The 23,499-nt window shown below is 46.3% G+C and overlaps 5 protein-coding genes across 5 annotated transcripts; 3 read left to right on the top strand and 2 right to left on the bottom strand.

Annotated features, from left to right (window-relative positions):
* The first annotated feature begins 4,470 nt into the window (after positions 1-4,470).
* EDB93DRAFT_699590 (uncharacterized protein) lies at positions 4,471-6,740 on the top strand. Its single transcript, XM_041457139.1, has 13 exons — positions 4,471-5,002; positions 5,066-5,075; positions 5,130-5,149; positions 5,208-5,340; positions 5,388-5,416; positions 5,463-5,490; positions 5,538-5,570; positions 5,618-5,694; positions 5,746-5,905; positions 5,960-6,079; positions 6,136-6,173; positions 6,226-6,257; positions 6,310-6,740. Exons 1-13 carry the CDS (start codon positions 4,970-4,972, stop codon positions 6,464-6,466), a joined length of 870 nt encoding a protein of 289 aa, XP_041305033.1. The 5' UTR covers positions 4,471-4,969; the 3' UTR covers positions 6,467-6,740.
* A 410-nt stretch (positions 6,741-7,150) lies between these two features.
* On the top strand, positions 7,151-8,745 carry EDB93DRAFT_1163333 (uncharacterized protein). The gene is made up of 5 exons (XM_041450105.1): positions 7,151-7,295; positions 7,375-7,462; positions 7,547-7,973; positions 8,026-8,486; positions 8,539-8,745. Exons 2-5 carry the CDS (start codon positions 7,451-7,453, stop codon positions 8,542-8,544), a joined length of 906 nt encoding a protein of 301 aa, XP_041305032.1. The 5' UTR covers positions 7,151-7,295; positions 7,375-7,450; the 3' UTR covers positions 8,545-8,745.
* A 1,925-nt stretch (positions 8,746-10,670) lies between these two features.
* Positions 10,671-14,023, bottom strand: EDB93DRAFT_1298430 (glycosyltransferase family 2 protein; the record flags this gene model as incomplete). Its single annotated transcript, XM_041454643.1, is given in 13 exon segments — positions 10,671-10,729; positions 10,788-10,852; positions 10,907-10,971; positions 10,991-11,299; positions 11,319-11,402; positions 11,453-11,824; positions 11,879-12,058; positions 12,112-12,204; positions 12,252-12,784; positions 12,833-12,887; positions 12,935-13,355; positions 13,404-13,972; positions 14,006-14,023. 13 exon segments carry the CDS (start codon positions 14,021-14,023, stop codon positions 10,671-10,673), a joined length of 2,823 nt encoding a protein of 940 aa, XP_041305031.1.
* A 3,880-nt stretch (positions 14,024-17,903) lies between these two features.
* On the bottom strand, positions 17,904-19,323 carry EDB93DRAFT_1253033 (WD40-repeat-containing domain protein; the record flags this gene model as incomplete). Its single annotated transcript, XM_041453377.1, has 7 exons — positions 17,904-18,153; positions 18,203-18,452; positions 18,511-18,631; positions 18,681-18,794; positions 18,847-18,948; positions 19,020-19,162; positions 19,227-19,323. The coding sequence occupies 7 exons, from the start codon at positions 19,321-19,323 to the stop codon at positions 17,904-17,906; spliced, it is 1,077 nt and encodes a 358-aa protein (XP_041305030.1).
* A 1,842-nt stretch (positions 19,324-21,165) lies between these two features.
* Positions 21,166-23,024, top strand: EDB93DRAFT_1090123 (major facilitator superfamily domain-containing protein; the record flags this gene model as incomplete). The annotated part of the gene is made up of 8 exons (XM_041446254.1): positions 21,166-21,367; positions 21,420-21,455; positions 21,511-21,556; positions 21,609-21,632; positions 21,681-22,250; positions 22,301-22,546; positions 22,605-22,653; positions 22,716-23,024. 8 exons carry the CDS (start codon positions 21,166-21,168, stop codon positions 23,022-23,024), a joined length of 1,482 nt encoding a protein of 493 aa, XP_041305029.1.
* Between the last annotated feature and the right edge of the window lie 475 nt (positions 23,025-23,499).

Genomic DNA, 23,499 nt, shown 5'->3' with positions numbered 1-23,499 from the left:
GGTATCAGACGATTCGTTTGGGAACACTGTGTGGACGTCAACAGGGTTTTGCATCGTCTTCGACACGCAGGAGCCACAGTATCCGCAAAGAAATTATTTCTTTGCGTTCCCGAGGTTGTTGTAGTTGGACAGTGTTGCACATATGAAGGACGTATTCCCGACGAGACGAAGGTCTCAAAAATCATGCACTGGCCTCCCTGCACGACGAAAACCGAAGTACGAGGCTTTCTCGGAACCGCAGGTACCGTCCGCAATTGGATTAGAGACTATGCCCACATCACCCGTCCACTCACTAATCTTACTCGCGCTAATGTACCTTTCATCTGGGATTCCGTCACCCAAGAAGCCATGGAAACGGTCAAGCATGCTGTTTCTACCTCTTCCGCTATCCGCCCTGATCAATTACTCCTCACAAGACGAAGTCATCCTATCTGTCGACTCATCCTACATAGCCTGCGGTTGGATCTTATCGCAGGTCACTAACGGAAAACGTTACCCATCGCGATATGGGTCCATCACTTGGAATGAACGCGAAGCTCGTTACTCCCAAGCGAAAATCGAGCTCTACGGCCTTTTTCGCGCACTTCGCGCAGCCAAAGTATGGCTTATCGGCCTCAAAACTGTTCACTGTTGAAGTAGACGCCAAGTACATCAAGGGGATGATTAGTAATCCGGACATTCAGCCGAATGCGGCCATGAACCGCTGGTTAGCTGGAATCTCTCTTTTTCATTTCAAACTACGCCACGTACCAGGAACCAAACACCTCGGGCCTGACGGTCTTTCTCGACGACGACCAACGCCAGAAGATGACGACGGACTCCAGGAGACATCCGAGGAGATAGAGGATTGGTTAGATGAGGTTCTGGGATGCGCTATTTGGGCTGAAGGAGACTTAGAAGAAATTTTGGAGGAACAAAGGACGACAGCCGACTTGTTTTCAATCTCGCAGCGCTATGGAACAGTGCTGACTTCAACCTTCCTACAGATGACACCACACGTCAGCGTGACCAGGATCTCCTCATCATCCTTTCCTACCTCCAATCGCTCTCATTCCCTTCGACAATATCGACTGCTGATCGCACTCGCCTCATCAAACGGGCCCACAGTTTTTTCGCCAAAGGAGACTGTCTCTGGCGCAAGCAATCTACTGGACGCCCATCAGCTCGTTCTCTTCGGCTCGAACCGCGCTCACATTCTGATGGATACCCACGATAAGCTCGGTCATAAAGGCATCTACGCCACACGACGCACCATCATGGACAGATTTTGGTGGCCTTCGCTGACAAGCACGTCGCTTGGTACATCCAAACTTGCCATCAATGTCAGCTTCGATCGGTCGAAAAAGTTGTTATTCCCCCTACTGTCTCTATTCCCGCGCCACTATTCCGCAAAGCCTACACTGATACTATGCACATGCCCACGGCACAAGGCTTCTCCTACATCGTACAGGCGCGCTGCTCCCTATCTGGATGGCCAGAATGGAGGATGTTGAGAAAGGAAAAACGGCCCGCACTTTGGGTGCTTTCTTGTTCGAAGAAGTCTTGTGCAGATGGGGAGGAGTCGAGGAAATAGTCACTGATAATGGAACGCCCTTCGTCGCAGCTTTGGAGTGGTTAGCAGCAAAATACGGTATCCGGCACATTCGCATCTCTGCCTACAATTCGAGAGCCAACGGAATAGTTGAATGATCGCATCGCACTATACGCGATTCTCTCGTAAAAGCTTGTAACGGAGACATCACCCAATGGCCATCTCTAGCGCCCCATACCTTCTGGGCAGATCGCGTTACTACACGAAAGCTACGGGACACACGCCGTTTTTCATGGCACACGGTGTTGAGCCGCTTCTTCCCTTCGATATCACTCATTCCACCTTCCTTTTGCCCGACATCTCCAATCTGACCTCAACATCAGACCTCATCGCTTATCGCACTCGCCAGCTCGCAAAACGGGACGAGGACCTTGCACTCATGCACCAAAGGATCCTCCACAGCCGCTTCTCATCTATCCGTCAATTCGAGAAACAATTCGCAAACGTCATCAACGACTACGACTTCCACCCTGGCGCACTCGTTCTAGTGCTCAACAAGAAAATTGAGGCAGCGTCTAATGCTAAATGCAAGCCCAGATATTTCGGACCAATGGTTGTTGTCTCCCGCTCTCAAGGAGGCTCTTACCGCCTCGCAGAAATTGACGGCACACTTTCCAAGCTGAAGTTTGCAGCCTTTCGCATTATCCCTTACCACCCGCGCTCCTCCACCTCCATCGAAGTCACACAATTCTTCGACCCGCAAGCTCTCGCAGGAATTAACGATGAGCAATCCTAGATGCGTTCTATTCATTTTTTTTCCTTTCTTCTCTTCCTCTCTCGTTTCACTCAAATTATTCTATCTTATTACGCATATTTTAGCTATATTGTTGGGAGATCGACCGAGGGCGGTCGATATTCAAAGTAAGGAGGGGATGTAAGGATTCATATCCTTTACGCCCCGACTATAACTTTACAATGAGACACACGGACACATGTCCCGTCAGCCACGTGACGTACTGATGCGAAGAAGCACCACGCTTCCCATCCGAGTCACGCGGATACAATCTTTTCTTCTTACCTTCATTATCTCACTACTTGACGACATTCAGCACGACCATTCAGTTGTCGCCACACGATACCCTTGCCATTACCAACATTCTGACACCTTTCTTTCGTCACCATCCCTCGTTCTACTTCGCCGTACCAAGAACAGTCAAACTTCTCGTCATTTCTGTGCTAACCGCACTGTCTAAAACCACCACTCATACTATACTTTCGTACTCTCCTTCGCTCCCGCTGGTTCTACCCTGTCAGGATCGCCGCCACTCACTTTCCGTCAACATTTTCACCTAATCATTCGGCTTAGGTATACCCGAGGACCCTTAGCGCCTCACATTCTTAAACACACCTTGTAGATTGCATGAAAAGATAAGTCTTCGTCCCCCCAAAACTAAAAACAGTCGTCCCTCCTTAAAGAACGTCCTCTCTCAGCGATTCCCTCCTCGAACTCAACGTCAGCCTTATACAACCATGACCTCGACCTTTTCACACTCAGGGGCCCTTTCCCATTCGAGAATCTCATCATGTCCGCCTCGCAGATTCACGCGTGTCATTCTCGACGACGATGTCATGTCCGACTTAGTTTCATCATGATGTGCTGAAAATAAAACTGGAAGAACGCAAAACGCCGATGTCGTAATTGTTGGTTCGTTCTCAAGGACTGAACTCACGTATTCGCTGCAGGAAATTACGAGTGCCTAGGCTTGTGGATTCATCGATGAAGACAACTGTGTTTCCAGTCAGCAGGCCCATCAAATTAACAAAAACGTGGAGGAATTCAACGTAGACGGATCTCTTATCAGTGGCGCTGTAGTCATGGTTGTTTCCATCTCGTCCCTTATGCCGAAGTTGCAGACATCCCGGTAGCTCAGTGTTACAAGGAGTAGATCGTGTAACATATTTCTAATCGCGGGCTCAGCTGTGGACCTGATGCTAAAATCGCCGGTGACTGTTCGGCAGCAGGGGAAGGATGTGTCAGGGTGTAGTCAGAATATGATGAGAAGTATTTACTTTTATTAACTCTTTCTTGAATATGCCATCAGGGAGCAATCACCAATCACCCTCGCTGAGGGTACGAGATTGATTGTAAGGAAATGTAGTACTTTTCCATGGGAGCTAGCAGCTCTGCTGAACGAAAAGGACAAACATATTCGCATCGTGTCATTAATAGTACGTTTCACGCTGCCACCTGAAAGCGAGCTGCCCTTGTGAAGGCTGCCGTGTTGTCACGGTGCCTGTGAGCCCATGGTTGTCGCACATTGGGGTTTCAACAATTTACCTTGCAAAATTTCAATCAAAAGTAGATCTGGACAGCCTGGCTAGAGCGTTCCAGAGCACTCTAAAATACCTTTCGAATGTAATTTCGGAAAAAGGTGGTAAAATGTCGGTTTTTCCGCTGTGTCGGGACTGAGGTTCCCTGCGTTGACACCCACGAGTCGGCTATGATGGTCGTTGACCGCGATCATTTGAAGAATGATGTGTTAACAATCCAAATAGTTCGGGTCCCTTTGTATGCACCTCTGCGAATATTTGCAACGAGGCCCTTGGTTCACCTGCAGTGTACATAGTAGTCAGAGCAAATTGTACTCACCGGTACCAGTTCAAGCTGCGCCGGTGACAGCCTGGATTCGGCAGTTAAGTCCCAGTCCGATGCCAAGAGCACAGATCTGAGGAGTATGGTAAATCCCGAACCAGTCTTACTACATATGACGGCTTGCAGGGACTTGCTGCAGTGGAATAGGACCCGGAGGGAGATCAATCATCATACCAGTGAGATGATTGCTTGAAACTCGAAACTATAACCTGGGTTGATGTTGCTAGTATAGCTACCGACGACTTGTCAGCAATACGTACTCTGAATAGAACCTTCCGAAATTACGTACGTAGACACATGCTTTCCTTCACACAGTTTGACTGGCACTATCTGAGCACGTTGCGGAAGTAGCAGACGTTCCAATAGCTGCAACGTCCAGTCATCGATGCTGTTCGTGCAGAACGCATCACCTGTTCAAAGGACTTCCGTCGTTCGGCTCAAACGGCGCTCCTTGCCTCATGCTATCTAGAGACGTGTACACACAACTTGAACACATCTCTAAGCAAGATTGGTCATGCGAGAAGAGAGCCATTTGGTCTAAGTTATCGATAACGTGGGTTTGACATGTTTTCCCGTGTCACCGTCACGGCGGCTTCTCAATTGCAGCCGGGTCTCAGCATTCCCTCCGAACTTATCAAGATTGAAGTTCCCCCTTCAATCATTCTTCACCCGGCTTGCGACCATATCGCTCACCAAATGGTGAAGAAGTGTCCTGGCGCATTGAAGAAAACAAGCCCACTCAGTGGCTCAAGTCAGATCCACGCAGCATCGAACATACATCATCTATGGTTTTACTTCACACTGAGCAGATTGTCAAGGTATGAGCAGGTGACAACTTCACCATCCAGCTTTTTTAACTGACCCTCGTGCTTTGCTTATAGTACTTTCGAGGTTCGTGGTTAGTTTCCCTTGCTCGCGATATCCTGTACTTAAGTGCTGGCAAAGTTGCACCGGCCACTGTTTGGGTTAGTTCGACGTGCACTTTTTTCGCAAGTCCGCTCGAGACCTTATCCCCTTCGTTAGGTATTCGATTATTGTTTGACATTTGAACATGAAGTTCGTCTGATCAGCAGCATGGGCCCTTGGAACATCGCGTCTGTCATGTTTATCATAACAAGATACGTTCCCATAGCATGGTTTATAAGTGACATATATGGTGAGTGGCACTTCATTATTGAGGTAAATGTTCTTATTGCTTTTCAGTCACTCTAGGGCCACAATCAGTGGAAACCGTAAATAATTGTCTCTGAACCATACATCACGCTAACGCTAACACAGTGCATGACAACATATCGGACTGCTGGGTGTAGGTACCTCATGCTCACTAGTTACATGTCCCCTGACGTTTCCCAGGTGCCCTGATTCTTATCATGTTGGCTACCGAAGGTCTGCGATCGTGTTAATCAAGTAATTCCTCCCTTCACATGTTTCAGGTCTGCTTCTTATGCGCACACTTGCCTTGTGGCACGATAAGCAGAATATCAAACGATTTCTATTGGCGAGCTACATAGTAAGTGATTCGGCAATTCTGTTACTTGCATAGTAATATCAGGGTATGAAGGTTGTTGCTATCTCAATGCTCATCTGCGATATCCTGGCGCTGTCTCCGAAACTCGAAAGTGTGTGTGCACCGGCATCAAATAAGAGCTCCATAGAGGAGGCTTCCAAAGTGGAACACTTCATTATGGGCATGTTCGCTAGCGCAGCGCTGTTTGAATTCAGTGAGTGACTGGCGATGCTGCCTTCCTTTGATTCTACTGACGAAATCCGTGCAGCGGTGGTTATTGTTACAATATATCACTCTTTAACATGTCGCTCTGTTGGCATACGTACCGTCAATGGATTGGTGTCGAACTTGTGGAAGGGAAGTTTACTATATGCATTGTCGCTTTTTGGTATGTCGTTCTGAAGTTTATTTATTCTGTTTTGTCTCTTCTAATCGTGCTCTCAGCGATCTCTATCGCAAATATTGTTTCTTTTTCTTTACCGGTACGTACTTTTCGTCTACTCTGTCATGATTAGATATGAACTATTGGTGCAGGTCTCAGTCGGGCAGAGCGGCATCATCGATGTGTAAGTGGCTGCCCTTCGTGTCCAATGCTAAGTGCTCAACCATCATAACCAGGTTTCAAGGTGTCCTCCATGGTGTTATGGCCTCGCGCATTCTTTTTGATTTGCGCGATGCAGACCGGTTTGAAGAAGAAGAATTTCGATTCACCTCATGCGTGTCCCCTTCTAATTTACAGTTTGCATCATGCAACATACCCATGACTCCCTTATGATGAAAGCAATGTATGAATTACATATCTCCATTGCTCACGTCCGGAACTCGAATGGCTGACGGACTTTGGGGGCTTTGTGGAATAAATCTTCTGGGCACCACTAGAGGAGTGGCATCACACCATGCGTATACACAGATATGGATTGCGTTTAACACCTGAGGCAAGACGGAATTCGTCTGCCAGACAGATTGATATCAGTTATTTTGCATTTGTAATGAAATCTAAACTTGAAGAATCTGTCGTACTATGAAGCTTATGGGATCGTTTCAGGAACTTCGGATTTTGTCATGGACTAATTTGCACCTCTGGTCTATCATGAACAATCATTCTAGCCATAAAAGCATCACCGCAACACAAAATGTGTTCCAACTTCATACAAATGGACTCGATGATGGAATGTGCGAGCTTGTATTTTTCTTATTTTTCCGGGCGCAGTATTTAATGCTGGTGAGCTTTAACGCAAGTAAGCGGCATAAACATAGCTGACGAGGCACGTACTTAATTGCCAAGGTTTAACTTATAAGGCAATCCGGGTTGTATAGACGCCCCAAAGGATTCCAGAAAACTTCCAGAAGACAAGAATGAGGGAAATTGACCAGTTTAGTACTTTAAAGAACACCACAAGACCGTTGCACCAAAATAACCGAGTCGAAACTTCCACGGGACAAGTAATGCTTAGTAAGTCATATGCCGGTCGTTGTACCCAGTTCGAGATCAACTTCAGGGTTTAGGAGATTATCTTAACGCGAGTGCATTTTCTGCTAGGCAACCAAGCCCAGATCGAAGACAAAAGTTGGTGGTCTGGAACAACTCAGGGACACAACCAAATGTGAGTACGATGTTATCTCCGACTCGTCTTCCGATGGGTGCCGTTTGTGCCTGTATTGAAAGAGCGCCAATGAACTTAGGAAGTAATTAAGGCCATCACGCGTATGTTATTGTTCGCAGAGGGAAGCCGGGTCGTGGAGGTTTTTCCTCATCACGATGTTTTTAAAGGTGGGGGGATAAACATCTGTGTGCATGTTTATACAACTCAACAGCTCATCTGCTGGCTCGTTCGTAAATCCTCTTAACAAGAAACATAATCAAGTTATGTCACTATCTAAACGCAATCAGCTTCCAGACACACGTACTCCAGTATACATCGACATTTTACCAGAGTCTAGCTCATGGTCGAGGAGCCCGAGCTCATCCTCAGGTTCATCTGCCCTGCCATCTTTTCCATCGAAGTCTCCCCAAGTTGTTACTCCATTTCACCCCTCCTTGAACATGCCGCGTCGCATGAGGGACATCGATCCCACAGTAACCTTTGTCTCGTCCTCTGTTTTCATTGGCAAGTCATCCTATATAATTGTATTGGATGGTGCGCCCATACACAGCGAGGACACGAAGCTCGAATGTGTTGGACCATATTTGACCAGTCCTCTAACCCTGTCCGGTGACGGTCCATTGCTCTACAGCACGACCTTAGTTCCTAAATTCTGGGAAATCTTGTGCAGATCCCCAGGTACGTACTTTCCCACTTTGATGTGCTACAGATGTATGATTAGTCCCACAAGATCCCACTATGTACACTATCATTCAGGATGTGTATCGTCGAGATTCAACACTCCTCGGAAGCTCTTTAGGTCGTCCGCGCTCTGTTCTTATCTTCTCTGCTAGATACCACTTCCGGTACCCAGTCCATGTATCCACGCCCCCATCTTCCCTGACACCACACATCCCATATCATGTCAATTCGTCTTTCACCGCGAACGTTAATTGTGCTCATCCCAATTCACTCGAGCCTAACTGTCCACGCAATCACATGCCTCTAAACCTCTTGGGTCAAGACGGCCCCCAGCCGTACGAAAACAACATGCAAAGCCAGCTGTATAGACAATGCATCCCGGACGTCAGACTAGGGGACTTTTCCCTCCCTGACTCCATGATGAACAACCACGACTCGCCTGCTGCCACATCGAAAGAGATGATGGCACGGTCGTCATTCTCAAGCTTCCCAAATGATATCCGTAATTATGTAAGTAAGTTATAGTTCGACTCGGATGCAAGTCTGCTCACATGTCCATCAGCTGTAGGAAAGTAGTGCGCATGTAACAGTGGGATTACTCTATGTATGCTGACATTCTATGTATAAAGTTGTTACAATCAAACTGAGCCCTGTAGGTCCTACCAATAGTATTCGCCCAGAAGCGCTGAGAACTTTGAAAAACGTGTTGGGACGTAATGATGTTTTGTTTACTGTGTGCTTGTTATTCTAGACATTTGAAATCTCCGGCTAGAGGTCACTTACTCGCGTAACTCTACGGAAGTAAGATTATAATTTCCGAGCTTGAAGCCTTGAAGCCTGTAGTCAGGGAAGTTATACGTAACTTACGGAGAGATAAATTATCACAACGATATTAGACTTCAAACGGCTACTACTGGTGCTGTCCCTGTGGCAAGCGCCGGCTTCAGGCTCAAAGATTCGGCTCCTCAAAAAGCTCGAAACTAGCCCCTATGTAAATAAGGTAAGGATGCGAAAGTATACAAGGAAGTTTGTGAAGTGCAGGAGCGGTAGTATGAAACGGCGCTTAAGAATGACACCCAGCATGGTACACCTTCCTATAGGGTGAGATTATGTTGTATGTTGTATTATTTTTGCCTATGAGAAGTCATCCACTGTGGGACGGAAAAAAAAAAATCAATCGTGATAAACCTGTCCTATCTGACTGATAGAGTTTGAGCCTCACCTCATGCACGCTTTCCTGGACGGGTCACCCGTCTATCTTCTCCGGACGACAAGCGGAAAAAAGCCCTAACTAGTAGGTACTATCTCATGACCTCGGACGCTGCATTCGCTCGCCCTTTGGGCGCATCTAAAACTGAGCATGCATTACGACGGTCCGATCTCTGGATATGTGTGCATGGACGGGCTAGAGTCAGAAGAGATGCATACCTGGTATCTGACGCAAAATGACCATTATGATGAGATTTTAATGAGGGTAAATTTTGATTCACATTCCCCCATGGTTTCACCACAACGTAGTATGCCCAGTTCCCATCAAGAAATAAGCGTTGCACCATCCTCATGGTCGACCTATGACTTAGTGTACAGTCTCGAGGACACCTGAAACCTGTTTGAGTGTCTGCACAAGACTCAACTTTCATTGCTGTTACAATGAAGAACTATTCCCTTCGATACCTATGTTAAACTTCAAACTCTTGTTCGATGGCTTCCTGGGTTTACATTTGAGGAAACTACTTTTCAGCCGCGGACTCGGGATTTCTAAATAAATTATTTTCAATAACATCTTGGAGACGCGAACTTTCACGAACACACCTTCGAAGTCGAATTGAATTGTGGGTAAATGATCTATCCATTTTGGCCAGTTAAAGAACGTCAGACTGCATCATGGCGGCTGTAACGTAACATGTATTGTGAAAGCGATTTAGGGTCCCAAAAACGCATAGAGGCATCAAAGGAAAACACTAAGTAGGAGCACTTCCTGAGGCTGGCACGATAGTGCAGTGAGTAGCATACATTGATGCTGAGCTTTGTGTTTGTATCTGAAATCCGCTGGTCAAAGGGCCCTAGAAAAACAAACATGTCAGTGAGCGATTCTAAATTATATCAATGATAACACTCGCTCGTATATATCCAAATGAGGGTTGACTACGAGTCGTAGTACGACAGCGCTTAAAGAAGCTGTCATTTTGTCCAAATGCCGTGAGCATGATTCAGTGGTCACGTCACTCATATGTTGGTTTCGGAAAGGTCGGGATGTAGCTTGGCGTGTACCAAAGGATCCAGTTGTGGGTGACGGTGGCCCGACCGGGTGCGATACGATTTAAAATCATGTCAAGGCGAAGTCGGTATGAGTGATGTGATGGTGGGCGTAAAAGAAAAGTACATGGGTTCTTCACACATGATCGATGGAAAGAACACCAGCTCTGTTGAATTCGGATATCGGATCTACTCTCAGATATTCAGAAACGAACAGTGTATGCTGTCAATGATACTGAAAGCTAAGCTTTCAGTATCCCCCACCTTTGATATAACAACACTTATACCCGTGCGGCAGCCTGACCCACTTACACAAGTATTTCTACCACGACACAAAGATACAAAATACAGCAATATTTTAATATCAACGAGACATAAATTGTCTTCATGCAAGTCCATATCATATCATGTCGTGTCATATCGGGCTTCAAAAAATCATCACTCCCCTGCAAACAAGCGCACGATCATGTACGTTGTCGAGCCCAGGAATCGAATGACTAAAAAACGGAAGTCATCAGTTCAAGCAATGATGTGGCGTCAGAAGCTTGTCCTTACATGCAAGTCCAGCAACTGAGAAGAGAATGAACGACATGTACCCAGTCACACCGCTCGTGGTTGATCTGCAATTAGAAAGCGTTAGTGAGTGGCCACACCTGCGACCTCTCAACACTCACATTATAACAGCAGCCAGAAGAGCCTGCAGACCCATGACGTCAATGAAAGTGTCCCTAATACGAACCTATTCAATGGTTACTCACGTTACTCAAAGTCCAAACCAGCAATACGTTTGTCCGGAAGGTCTTATAATAATCTTCTTGCTGCGTTGCCGGATCAGGCTTGGAATCCGCTTTGGGTGGTTTTGAGGACAGAACATGCATAGCATCTTCATATGCTGCATTTATGTCAGTCTCAGCCGTGGGTACTGCTACCTCGACTTCATTCTTGTTGTCTCCCTTGCCCGCGCTGACGACACCGAGATCAGTGGAAACCTTGTTGTCGCCCTTTGTTCCCCATGAGACATCATGGACATTGGCAAACTGAGATTTTGTGAACGACTGGGAGCTGTACTGAAAAAGAAGGACGTACCGCGTAGACGTTCAAGACTGCAATATACGACGGCGCCATGAGGAGGTATTGGATGAAGGACGTAATCATATGCCATGGCTCAAACTTCGAAGGTCATCAATACATAAAAAGACACAGAACAAACAAGGACTCACGAAGATCAACGAAGCAATGAAATACAGCCCCAGCGTCGCCGCCAACGAGATCACGACGTCTCTAAAGATCGAATTCGACAGTAGATCGCTAGCCTGGATCGCTCGTCCTTCGCTCTGCGCGACGCCTTCAATGGCCTTGTAAGCGAGTAGTAACGCCGAGACAGTCATATAAACCGTGATTATGGCAAACCCAATGAAAGCGAGGGTGTAGCCCCATTTCGAGCCTTGCGGTCGATTGCCGAGCGAGAGAAGGAAGCACATGATGAGTAACCCGAGGTAGAAGTAGTTGAGGACGACGTTAAGGATGTGGATTTGAGGAATGTAGGATTCGAGTGCTTGGGTGAGAATAATGAAGGCAATATAGTAGTTACCCTAATGCGCATGAGAGTCACAATGGTGTAAAGAATGGTACAGAAGGAAGCTTACAAGGGCAAACCAGGCAAATATGAGGTTGTACAGCTGATAAAACATCTCGATGTGAATCCAAAACTTGCGCATGAGTGAATGCGAGGAGCGATACAGGTAGTGGAAATGAACGGTAGAGTGTATAGCGGCAAAGAAAGAGCCGTTAAGCCAGCGGCGTCTTTGAGAAATTAATTCCGGAACCTGTTGGAAAGGGTCAGTGTGCACCACATCATGACTTGAACAGTCAGATTGACCTGGTCGGGAACATCAGTCACGGCGTAGGCAGACTTGACGTAGTGCAGAATCCACGATCCCCCGCGCTTTGAGACAAGCTCCCAGCATAATATCTGAACGAGTGTCAGTCGAAACATCATCTTTTCCACTTAGCACCTACTCGATCCTCGGCAAGATACATGTTTGCTGTGAAGATATCTGCACCTGCACCATGCATCTTCTCACCCAAAAAGTATTTCTGCAGTGGGCCCTCCCCCATCTTGTCATTCTGCAAGGCAATATACCTATATGCGCTAAACGCGCCAGGCAGCACGGTGATATACCCGAACACACTTTCTAGCGGCTTATCCAAAATATTGGACATTTTATATTCGAAGTTCTGCGCTGCAACGAGTGGGTTGAGAAGATATTGTCCGTACTTGCCCTTCAGAGCGACGATTTCGCCGCATGCACCGCCAACATTCGAATTGATATCGAAGGCTTTCCACAGATGGTAGATTGAAGTGGGGCCGGGCATTGTACCAACGTCAAGGAGAACGCACACATTGGGATCCAATATTGGACCGAAGGCGTTGAAGAACCAGCGATGGGAATTGATCTTCTTTTGGTTCTTCTCCTTAAGGCAGAAGATGATCTGTACGGGAACAACCCCTTTCTCGGCGCCTTCGATTTTCATTGAAGGAGATACCGATACTGTGATTGCGTTAAGATTAGATAGACAAATGACGATGAGAGACAAACTTTGCGTGGTGTACTCGTATATGTGTGCTGTGACAGGTTTCCCATTGACGATATTCTTCTCTATCATCAATAAGATGGCCATTTGCCAAAATTAAAACGTACCTTCGCAATGCCGTCTTGATATGCACCCATGGCAGCAATGACACTCAGCGTCCGAGAGTTGATCTTTGACCGCCCATCACTAACGATACAGACTACAACCTTTTTCCAACCATCTTTCCCCCATGTTTTGCTCCGATCTCGTTTGCACAAATGAGCGATATTCTTGATGACACCATGCATTGAACGACAAAATAGCTCCTCATCTTCATTGTACATTGTCATCACGATGAAAAGTTCCGTCTTCCGTGGAGGATCGTAGTGCACCTGGCGAAGGTTGAACCCGGATTTCTCAAAGTCATTCGGGTCGCATGTAGCTGCGGAGTAGCGCATGTGGGTGAACTCGCGTTCATTGCGATTCGCGCACATATCCAGCAGTTTTGTTGGTACTGCAGAGTCGAGCACGAGGTTACCATGGAAGAGTCTGTGCGCTGTGAGGGGAGAGGGATTATATTGAACAAGGAACACTCACTCTACCCTCTTGATGGTCTTGTACCGTCGGGGTACGCGCTGTGGTATGTGTCCGTAGCGAATGTTAGTTTCCGAGCGATCATCAGAAACGGCCTCTTGGTAACTCCCAGGCATTGATGTTGCTGCATAGGGACCATTGTGTTGCAGCAGTGGCATATCGCCCAAATCATTGTCCTCACGCTCTACCATCTCATAATCCATACCAAACTGCGACTGCGGACGTGGAGCGGGCGGTGCGTTGTCGAAAGGGCTATAGTGGGCATGCGGTGTGATGTAGTCCGTTGGTGGCTGCGGCAAATGTTGTTGTTGTTGATACAAATCTTGTGATTGGGATGGAGGAAATGGGGTGGATTGAACTTGCGGGGTAAGGAATGGGTCCGGGAGGTGATATTGCTGGTTCGGATCGTAGGGTCGGTGTTCAAATTGAGGATTGTAGCGATTTGGGTCATACGGGTCATATAATTGCTCCTCATAAGGATTAGGTGTCTGAGATGGGTGAGGGTTGTACCCGTCATTGTAGTGTCCTCGTTGTGCCTCGTCAGCCTGTTTATCACCAGTCTTATTATGCACCTTGAACGATGATAAAAGCAAAAAAAAACACACCTCGTGGTACCTTGACATCGCGTGCAGGTAAGTTGTCTCCTATATGAGAGACTAAATGAAAGAACGTGAAGAAAAACGCTGGTAAGTGGTCTAGAATATTGAAGTTCTAAGTACTGTGCGTGCAAGGCTGTTAAGGTGTGGCGGTGTGTTCAATTCACAGGCCCTGCCAAGCCGTAAGCGCAGTGCCTGCGCACGCAGCTGCCAGCTCTCTAATTAATATTGCCACTGCTTTCTGGCAACGAAACTCTCACCCATAGTTCTTTCATAGAGAAAATAAAGTGGGCCTAAAAATTAGCTTACGTTGATGTGGTTCATCGGTGAGTGTCTTTTCTATGTAGCTTTCACTAAGTCTTATTTTCAAAAGAGATACCGTACGAGCTGACAAGGTGGTAGGGTCTCCGAGTTCGAATTAGAGTTGCGGTACTCGATCGACAAGTCGTGACTTCAAGTTTCGTTACTCGCAATCCTGTACTATCACCTGATTCGGAATGCACAATCGATGGATAATGCACAATGCACTCCAGAGCTCACCACTCTACATATATTTCATTCGGAACAGCTGGTGGACAATTATTAGCATACATTCAATAATACTACCAATTCAAAATTTTAAAATCGGTGCTGTGAAGCCTTCCCGAGATGAAACATTGTGCGAGTGTGCCCAAAATGAGTGATTTTTGGACACTAAATCCAAGATCCACCCAGATCCCATTAACCTATCAACACAGAAAGTTCAAAATATGTGAAATGCACCATCCTGAATCTACTCCAGGTGTTTCTATGTCAATAGGACACCACCACAGCATGCTATTCGCGATTCATGAGCAAAGCGTGACGGTCAGGCTAGATTGGGAAATCACACTCTCGGCTTGGTTGAGTCTCCGCTTTCTTTGCATTCGGCAGAATCGGCACATACCAGCATCTGTTCCTTTGAAGACACCAGAGGACATTGTTACATTACAAGGACAGTCGACCAATGCCAAGGACAGCTCGAGTTTTTCGCAACCGCCCTTCACCACATTCACAACCTCCTCTCACACGCGAGGATCGTGAAAAACGTATCAAGGATGCAATCGATACATGGCGTGGGGGTGAAACTAAAAGCCTCCTACAAGCAGCCAAGATGCATGGTGTCGAGCACATATATTCCACAGTGCGTAGGAGATGTGAAGGGTTGACTCTGCCACGAGACGAGGCGCATGCAAAACAACGGCACCTTACACCAGCCCAAGAGGAGGTTCTCATTGATTGGATGAAGTTCTTGGGTGCAACTGGACGTCCTATTTCAAAGGAGACTGTGCGCCCCTATGTCTATGACATGCCAGCCCCAGAAGGGGCTCGTCCTCTTCGAACTTCACAAGACCTCCCACCACAGCTACATGCTGGGCCGTCCACTGGCAGATACATGCCTTACCCCCTGCATGGCCTTCCTGCACCATTAAATAGAGTTTCAGCAAATAATGATCACTCAGCACATCCTAGTGTTTATTACTAGATATTATTCCCTCAATGAAATTTGATTTGGAGCTCGTTATTGAAGCTTGAAGTTATGAACGGTGCGGAACACTGGACTTTCATTCGCTTTGCACGCTGTCGGACTGTGAATATCATTGTGTATTGGCCGAGGTGCCGCGCGTGACATAGTGTGACGAAATTGTGCATTTCTATTGTGTTTTCGACACCTCAACTTCCAGTGCTGCCGCTGCAACAAGCTCGCAACAAAATTAAAAAATTCTTGTTGGGCCTAATGCACAGAGACCTAAAGTATACACTACAGTAGATCCGATACGAATATGTGTTGTTGTTGTGTTGCTATTCAGCAATAAGTGTAAATTGTGCATTTCCCGTCGAATGATAGTACGACATCGTTAAATTAAAATTCGATTTGCTTCCATCACATACAGTATAGGACCGGTCGTTTACCCACAACAAATTGAAATGCATGTCACTTTACACTGGCTTTCTTTTTGGAAAATTGTAATAGACAGTAATTCTCTAACATACATGTAAATACTGTGATTCGAAATTTAGAGCTATCGGTGACGATGCTGGTGTGTCGCAGCAAAATCATTGAAAACAACCTTATCTTTGACTTCACAAGTCCTTTACCCACCTCGTTTTAGTAATTTTTGATGTCACATCACACAGCGCGCCGTAAATTTGTAATTCAATAAGGCAATGATAAGATGATGCGACATTGATGCGAGATTAAACAAAAACACACGCTCGTCAACCTTCTTCTTCTCCATCATCATCTTCTTGCTCGCTGTCATAAACCTCTGGCTGAACTCGCTCTGGCCTCGACACAGGTTTCTCAATCTCTCCCATCTTTGGTTTGTTCCACCGTGGCCTCCGTTTCTCCAACTTCGCCAAATCTCGCTCTGCCTCCCACTCAACCTTCTGTGCCTCGAAATTTGCTCTTGTTGCTCTCTCCGTCTCCTCTGGGGTGAGCCAACCTTTCTCTGCATTGAAGTCACTAAGCCTCCTACCACCTTTTGCCAGATTCGCAAGTGTGCTGTCATTGAGTTTGATGACTCTTCCTGTCTCCACAAGATATTCCTTTTCGACTTCACGGCAAACTGTTCGTCGTCCTTTTTTGTCCTCTGTGGGTTCCTTTGCAAGCTCGGCCTGGTAAATAGCCACTGCCCGAGCCATGATCATGTCATTTTCTTCTCGTAGAATCTGCCTTTTTTTTGTATGAGATTTTGCTCGTCCTACCATGGTTTTTAGTGACACAAATTACAATATATTGCTTTACGAGTTTAGAGTTGGGAAGCGTGACAGCTACGTGTGACACACTCGCTAAGATAAGACCTTCAAAAACTACCTGTGTTCAATATATCCACTCTGTAGAAGGAACAAAGGAGACTTGCACAAATCTGTTGCAGGTGAAAATGATGTTTGAAGTATATACTTTGTATCATACCAGCCACTTTTTCTTTAAAAAATTTATTGATCTACTATTGCTCTGAATAGAATTCACTGAGGAAGAAAAAAACAACTAATTTGTGTCGTGCACAACATCGCAGACATTGCACATCCATCATATACTATAGCAATATCCATTGAGGCCTCATCTTTAATTACTTTCTATATGTCGATACAAAAAAATGAAGAAATCAAAAGTTTTACCTGAGGTGGGTAAACGAATGGGGGTGGGTAAACGACCGGTCCTATACTGTAGCGGACGTACATAAGTGAAATTCGGTGCTTGGATAGAACTCAAGCCCATTCTCCAAGACAAATCAAAAGATTCACGAACAAATATCTGGATTGGTCGCCCGTCGTCGTCACAGACAGTTCCACCTCTGAATTCTTCATAGACATTCAAGTACGGTCTAGGGATTAGCACCCTTGCATAAACTGGTACCGTTCTCAGCTTGCATGATTGCAGGGATAGCTTAGATGCAATCGAGCTCGTAGAGAGAAGGCTTCTCTAGAAATGGTAAACAGCTGGAGATGCCTCAGCAGAGGCTTTCAAGATGCGGAGGATTAGGGAGATGGTTGTTCGCAACAAATTCACGACGCTCTCTTTTCCCATCGGCAGGTGCTGTTCTGTCGTGCTGATTGTGAGGAGGTGGACCCTCATTGCTTGTCGTCTTCCGGATTGACTTGCTCCGTTAAAGGGTTCAAGAACAGGTTGGCAACATGAGACAATAGGGCATTCTCGGCTGAAGTCCCATTTATAGAGGGATCCTTCGTCATCGAGACTTCTGGTGGTTCACTAGACCGGTAAGTGCCACAGCTACGTCGTATCAAAATCACGTGCGGGAAGGGCTAGTTAGCTCCTGGTCCTGGCACTGGGCAGTGGAGTCTGGCAGCGCTATAGTGACACCTACATAACAACACACAAACGATAGTTAGTCGACAGTGAGCTTGCAATGACTTAATAAAGTACTCATACATCACCTGATTTTGGCTCCTTCTCCCAAACCTCTATCATGCCTTCTCCCCTCTCACTCAAGCCACCGATGATAATCAAGTCTCCCGTAGCAATGATCCCATTAACCTTGTTCACATCAGTTGTCGCCTTCATCCATTTTGCAGATAAATCCAACTTTCCATCCGCAGTTGGGCCACCAACTTCGTGGAGGGTGACTTTTCCCATCAATGTGGATGTGAAAAGTGTGCGAGGCCCGATGAATGCCCTGTTGTTGTCTCAGTTCGGATATCACAGTACAGCAGTAATTAACGTACAGAGCAGTGATAGGACCATGTCCGACATCCGCTGTGAATGCTCCATCTTGCTTCAATCCTTCCCACTTCCGTCGTTTCTTATTGACAGATGTGCCAGATGAGACTCGCGACATTTTCTCTCCGCTGGTGCCAATCCATACCCGTCCATCGGCGGTTCCCACAGCCAAAACACCAGATGGTGACATGGCAGACGATAATATGAATGGCGGAGACATTAAAACGCCTGAGGACTCGGACAGGTGAGACATTCCTGACATGAGAAATATTAAAAAATGAGTGACATCCAAATCACCAAAAATTCAAACTACCTAGATCGAATCGCGACGATATGGTCCTTTGATGAAAATCGTGATGTAGCAGCCTAGAGTCGTATCCACCGCTGACAAGTTCACTCGGACGATCAGGAATGAACTTCACCGTTCCACAGATCTGCATCACTATGAGCGAGGTATGCACCTGAAACACGAAAGATACAAACATTGTCATGACTTGTTTTCATGTGTGTTATTTGTTTCGTGGAAAGATCAGCGACGCCGACTGTACCAGAGTCCAGGCAAAATGCCAGTTGACTGTTTTTTTGGTTGAGCGAGAGCTAGCTGGTCATGATCAGTCGGAAATATGCAGAATGATGTTACGCCCTCTACCTCGTTCAGCACGTCGTCATTTTTGGCACCAAGTTCCAACGTCAAGGTCGCATCAGCCTTTGCAAGGATCATCTTTTCTGTGTCCATAGTAAAACGTAGAGCCTGCATAAATTGAAAACACGGTGTGTCAGACTCAGACACATGCAATAGATTCCCGACTTGTCGAGACGTACATGTCGATCGGACGCGACCCATATGTCCCCGAGGCCACCTGCACTATGCGCCATGCATACAATAGACGATACTTCTCCCAAACCTCTGATAGCTTTCACGACCTTCAAAGTCTCTTGATTATATACGCGAACGGATCCGTCATCTGTAGTATGTAAAGAGTAAGTCTACATGATCCATCGGTATGAGATTTGATTGAAAGCCCACACCTGAGCCTGCAAAGAAATGACCCGATGGTCCTTCAGTCAGACATGAGATCGGTGCAGGTGTTTTCAGTGTTTGTCGGCAAGTGTATGGTGTCTCCATTATGAGTGCGAGTTTCAACTGAGTTCAAGTTCAAGTCGTCTGCATTAGGTAAAAAAATCTTTCCCGCACCGCCCATCATGCATGTGCATGAAGCCTCTTCATCCGTCCACTGATGGTTGAGTATTCATCAACACCACAAACTCAACCTACCGCCTCCTGGATGTCCATGACTGATACCAATAGCACCACACCAGGTGCACCACCGTAAAGTCAAGAATCCTCTTGGCGTTGGCTCATCTCGTGCTTTTCGTTTGCTGTGCATCTGCTCAGTATACTAATGGTCATCGATGAAGACACAGGATGAGCACAGGTCTTCATATCAGTGTAATCTTTCACTCTTGCATAAGCCATGTCCATTCAGCAAATTATTTCCATCTAGTCTTTGGTCCATCAGGACCATGTAAGTGGCTTTCACCATTATGCCCACATCTGCATTGCTGTTTTACGAGTGCCTAAACCACAAGATGTGGTGAACGTTCCTACGGCAGCCGGGTTGTCCTGTTTGATTGGACTTTATGCTGATGAGTCCCAGACACACAATCGATTTCCGCGGACGGACAGAATTTGAGGGAGTATCCTCAATGCAAAGTCCGGTCCGAAGTCTCTCAGGTGAGTTTCTTGCTCCAACGATATCAACATGACGCTTATACATTTTTACTATCGCAGTTCCTTCGGCTCCAAATCAAAGTCATTGTCAAACTATCTCGACATGTCATCGGAGATGTGTTCATTACCATCCGCACTGGCTGCCACAATTATATACTGTGTTGAAAACTCTCCATGACTTTATTCGAGGTCCTTTGTGTTTTCTCAACTTTGTCGGGCTGCCTTGAGGTATGATTAAATCGTGTTGGTTTCATTTCGGCGTAGGCAGCTTACAACTGTCGACGATATTAGTGTGAGTCAATTTCTCATCCGAAACATAACATTCAGATTCTCATATACTTTACATCATATTCTGCGCCGCTGAGAATAGCACGATAACGGTTTCAGTTGTATAATTCAGCCTCATGTTGAGCATTTTCTGACACGTGTTGCTTTAGAAGTAATCGGGGCATTCATTATATATCCATCGGACTACAATGCTCCATCCGTGTTCGAAGCTTCTCAATTGTCCCTGCTTATCGGTCATATTTCCGATCCAAGCCGGCCCTAACAAAATCATACTATGTAGGTGGTTCTCGACACAAGCCTCGAATATGTTAAGCCTCTCCGTCATACTCTCGAGTCTTGACAGCGCATTGACGGATTGATTTATTAGTACGCACTGCTCCGCATGTCAGTGACAGGCAGCCCAAAGTTGAATCTTCCACTTTAGCCTCGGTGCTTTCATGCCAGGCGCATCGGAGTAGTAATTGTGAGTACATGGGATGTGTCTTCCATGCACTATCAGTATTTGCTTCAGGCTTCGGATCGGACCACTTTTCGGCTATGACTTTGTCCTTCACAAAACGGTCAACCTACAGTGAGAATAATGCACGAAATAGAAAGTTTACAGAAATATCAAACTACTAGTAGTAGCACTGCCGCCCCGCTTTCAGTAATGTAAGTGTCGCATGTGGCTGTGTTGACGGTTGTGCTGACACCATCATGATCATCTCGTCGTAGTTTTTGTATGTTCAAGTCATGGGGCTCAGTTTGTCCCCATGATGCATATTCATGAGATTTCGGCGGTCCCATGTTCCGCCTGATAATAGCACTATCAACACGTTTTGAGTTAGTACTCAAATACCTACACCGTGACTTATGGTTTTTTTTCGAACAGACTGAATTATATATATATATATATATTAGTGGTCAGGTCTTACAGGATACTAGTACGTTCTTCCTGCTGCGCGAGCGATGACCTCTCCCGCTGAAACAATTGTCAGTTCAGCAGAAACTCAGCCTACTCCGTCGTCGCTTGTCCCAGCGCAGACGGATCTGACATTCTCGAAAGACTTCGGATGCCTTCCTATTCCGAGACGACTCCGTTATGACCCTGATGAGCCTTTCCACTTCGGAATGTTTCTCAATGTATTTTTTGGCATAAGCAGTACTTTAGGTAAGCCATGCCATATGCAGGACGTTCAGATACATGCTTAACTTCGACGCAGTTATTGCCAACCTATATTATTGTCAGCCAATTCTAAGTACGGTAGCTTCGCACCATCTTCTATGTGTTGTATTAACGTGTATTCCTCAAAGTTCAACTATCGGCCTCTTTCCATGTCACGTATGATGAGGTGGCAAGGTGTGAATAGCCACAAGTCTAACCGAGATCGGCGAATCTAACATTCGCACAGGATACCATCGCTGGTTCAAGCTGGGTAAGGTTCCACAATACTCCCCAATGGCTACTGTTAACAGTGAATAAGGTTCGGTATGGGTCTTCTGTTCATAACACCACTCGGTGACATCCTTCGTCGGCGCCAGTTGATATTGCTCTTGGTTGTGCTTTCAACTACCTTAACAATAGGACTTGCCGTCACAAAAAACCTCGTAGTGTTCGAGATCATCTCGTTTCTGATCGGGTTGACGTCTGTCGCTCCTCAAATTCTCATGCCACTAGCCGCTGATCTCGCTCCTCCTGCCCGTCGTGGATCAGCTATTTCAATTGTTCAGTCAGGTTATCTGCTTGGCATCCTCATCGCACGCGTGCTGTCTGGCATAGTGGCCAATTTCACGAGTTGGCGATTTGTGTACTGTATGTCTATCGGCGTCCAGAGCATTGTCCTGGGTGGTGCATACATGTTACTTCCGGACTATCCAGTAAAGAACCGTGATTTGTCCTACCTCGGGATATTTCGTTCAATGGCAAAATATGTCGTCACCGAACCTCTCGTCGGACAGATCATGTTAACGAACTGGGCTGGCAGCGCATGCTACACCAATTGGTGGGTGACCCTCACGTTCCTACTCGGTGAACCGCCATATTCCTACTCCACGTAAGTAACACTATTTTATTATCACTCATTCGCTGAAGCCGTCGTGTCAGCGTGATCATTGGCATATTTGGCCTCGTTGGAATGTTGGGTGTAATTATCGTACCATTCTTTGGCCGTCTGCTCGATCGGCTTGCGCCATGGTGGTCCACTGTTGTTTCGACTATGTTGTCTTTGGTGTTCCAAGCAGTACAAACTGGGGCGGGAGGTGTAAACATCGCCGCGGTCATCATCGCTTGCTTTGGATTAGACATGTTCCGCCAAATTCAATCCATATCACTCTGTGCATCGATATTCAGGTACAATATCATGCCAGTGTGTTTTGCAGTTCTGTCATGCTGATCGACAATAACCCAGCATTTCGGAGACAGCGCGCTCGCGTTTGAACGCACTGATGATCATATCAGTGCGTCAATTCCCATTTTCCGTTATCAGATGGCTTATCAGATGAGTCAATGACTGTCGCAGGTTTTTCTGGGTCAAATTACGGGAACGTCCGTCGGGACTGACGTTTTTGTTGGATATGGCTGGCGTGCAAATTCTGCGCTTTTCATGGTCATGTTTGTCTTCCAGCTCGCTGTGCTTTCCCTTAGAGGTCCTCATTGTCCCGGGAATCGCTGGTTTGGTTATGAAGGCGGGCTGGGATTCTGGAAGATGTTGCCATTCAAGCAGTCCCAACTAATCGCGAGTGAAGATCCTGGGAACGCAGGATGTGGTCACTTGGTTGCAGTGTGCGATGAGAAGGAGGTCAAAAGGGGAGCTCAGGGGCTCCGTTGATCTGAAAATTCTCGAACCAAAACTTGATGCTCGTACTGAACATATTATACGATACTGCTAGAAGCATAGAGGCTGCAAAATGCAATACTTGATGGGTTTGATCATGCATATTAGCAGTTCACCGACTTCATACAGTTGCTCCATGGGAAATCACTGACCCGGAACGGTTCTGTAAACAGATGTGATACATATCTCAGACATGGATTCATCCAGAGATTTGAAGTGAACATTATGTACCATGATCGTGGTGGTTGGACGTTAACGTTGGACGGTGAGCGGTCCAACATATCTCTTTGTTCGAACGTGACGCTTATACTACATTTTTACTATCGCAGTTCCTTCGGGTTCAAGTCAAAGTTACCGTCAAACTATCTCGACGCATTGGAAATGTGTTCCGCACTGGCTGCCACAATTATATGCTGTGTTGAAAATTCTCAGTGACTTTACTCGAGGTCCTTTGTGTTTTCTCAATTTT

This window comes from Suillus bovinus (assembly GCF_016758785.1).
Source record: "Suillus bovinus strain UH-Sbo-P2 chromosome Unknown EDB93scaffold_53, whole genome shotgun sequence".
Classification (NCBI taxonomy): Eukaryota; Fungi; Basidiomycota; class Agaricomycetes; order Boletales; family Suillaceae; genus Suillus; species Suillus bovinus.
Note: the sequence above shows the minus strand (reverse complement) of the source record. Positions and strands in the feature narration are given on the sequence as shown.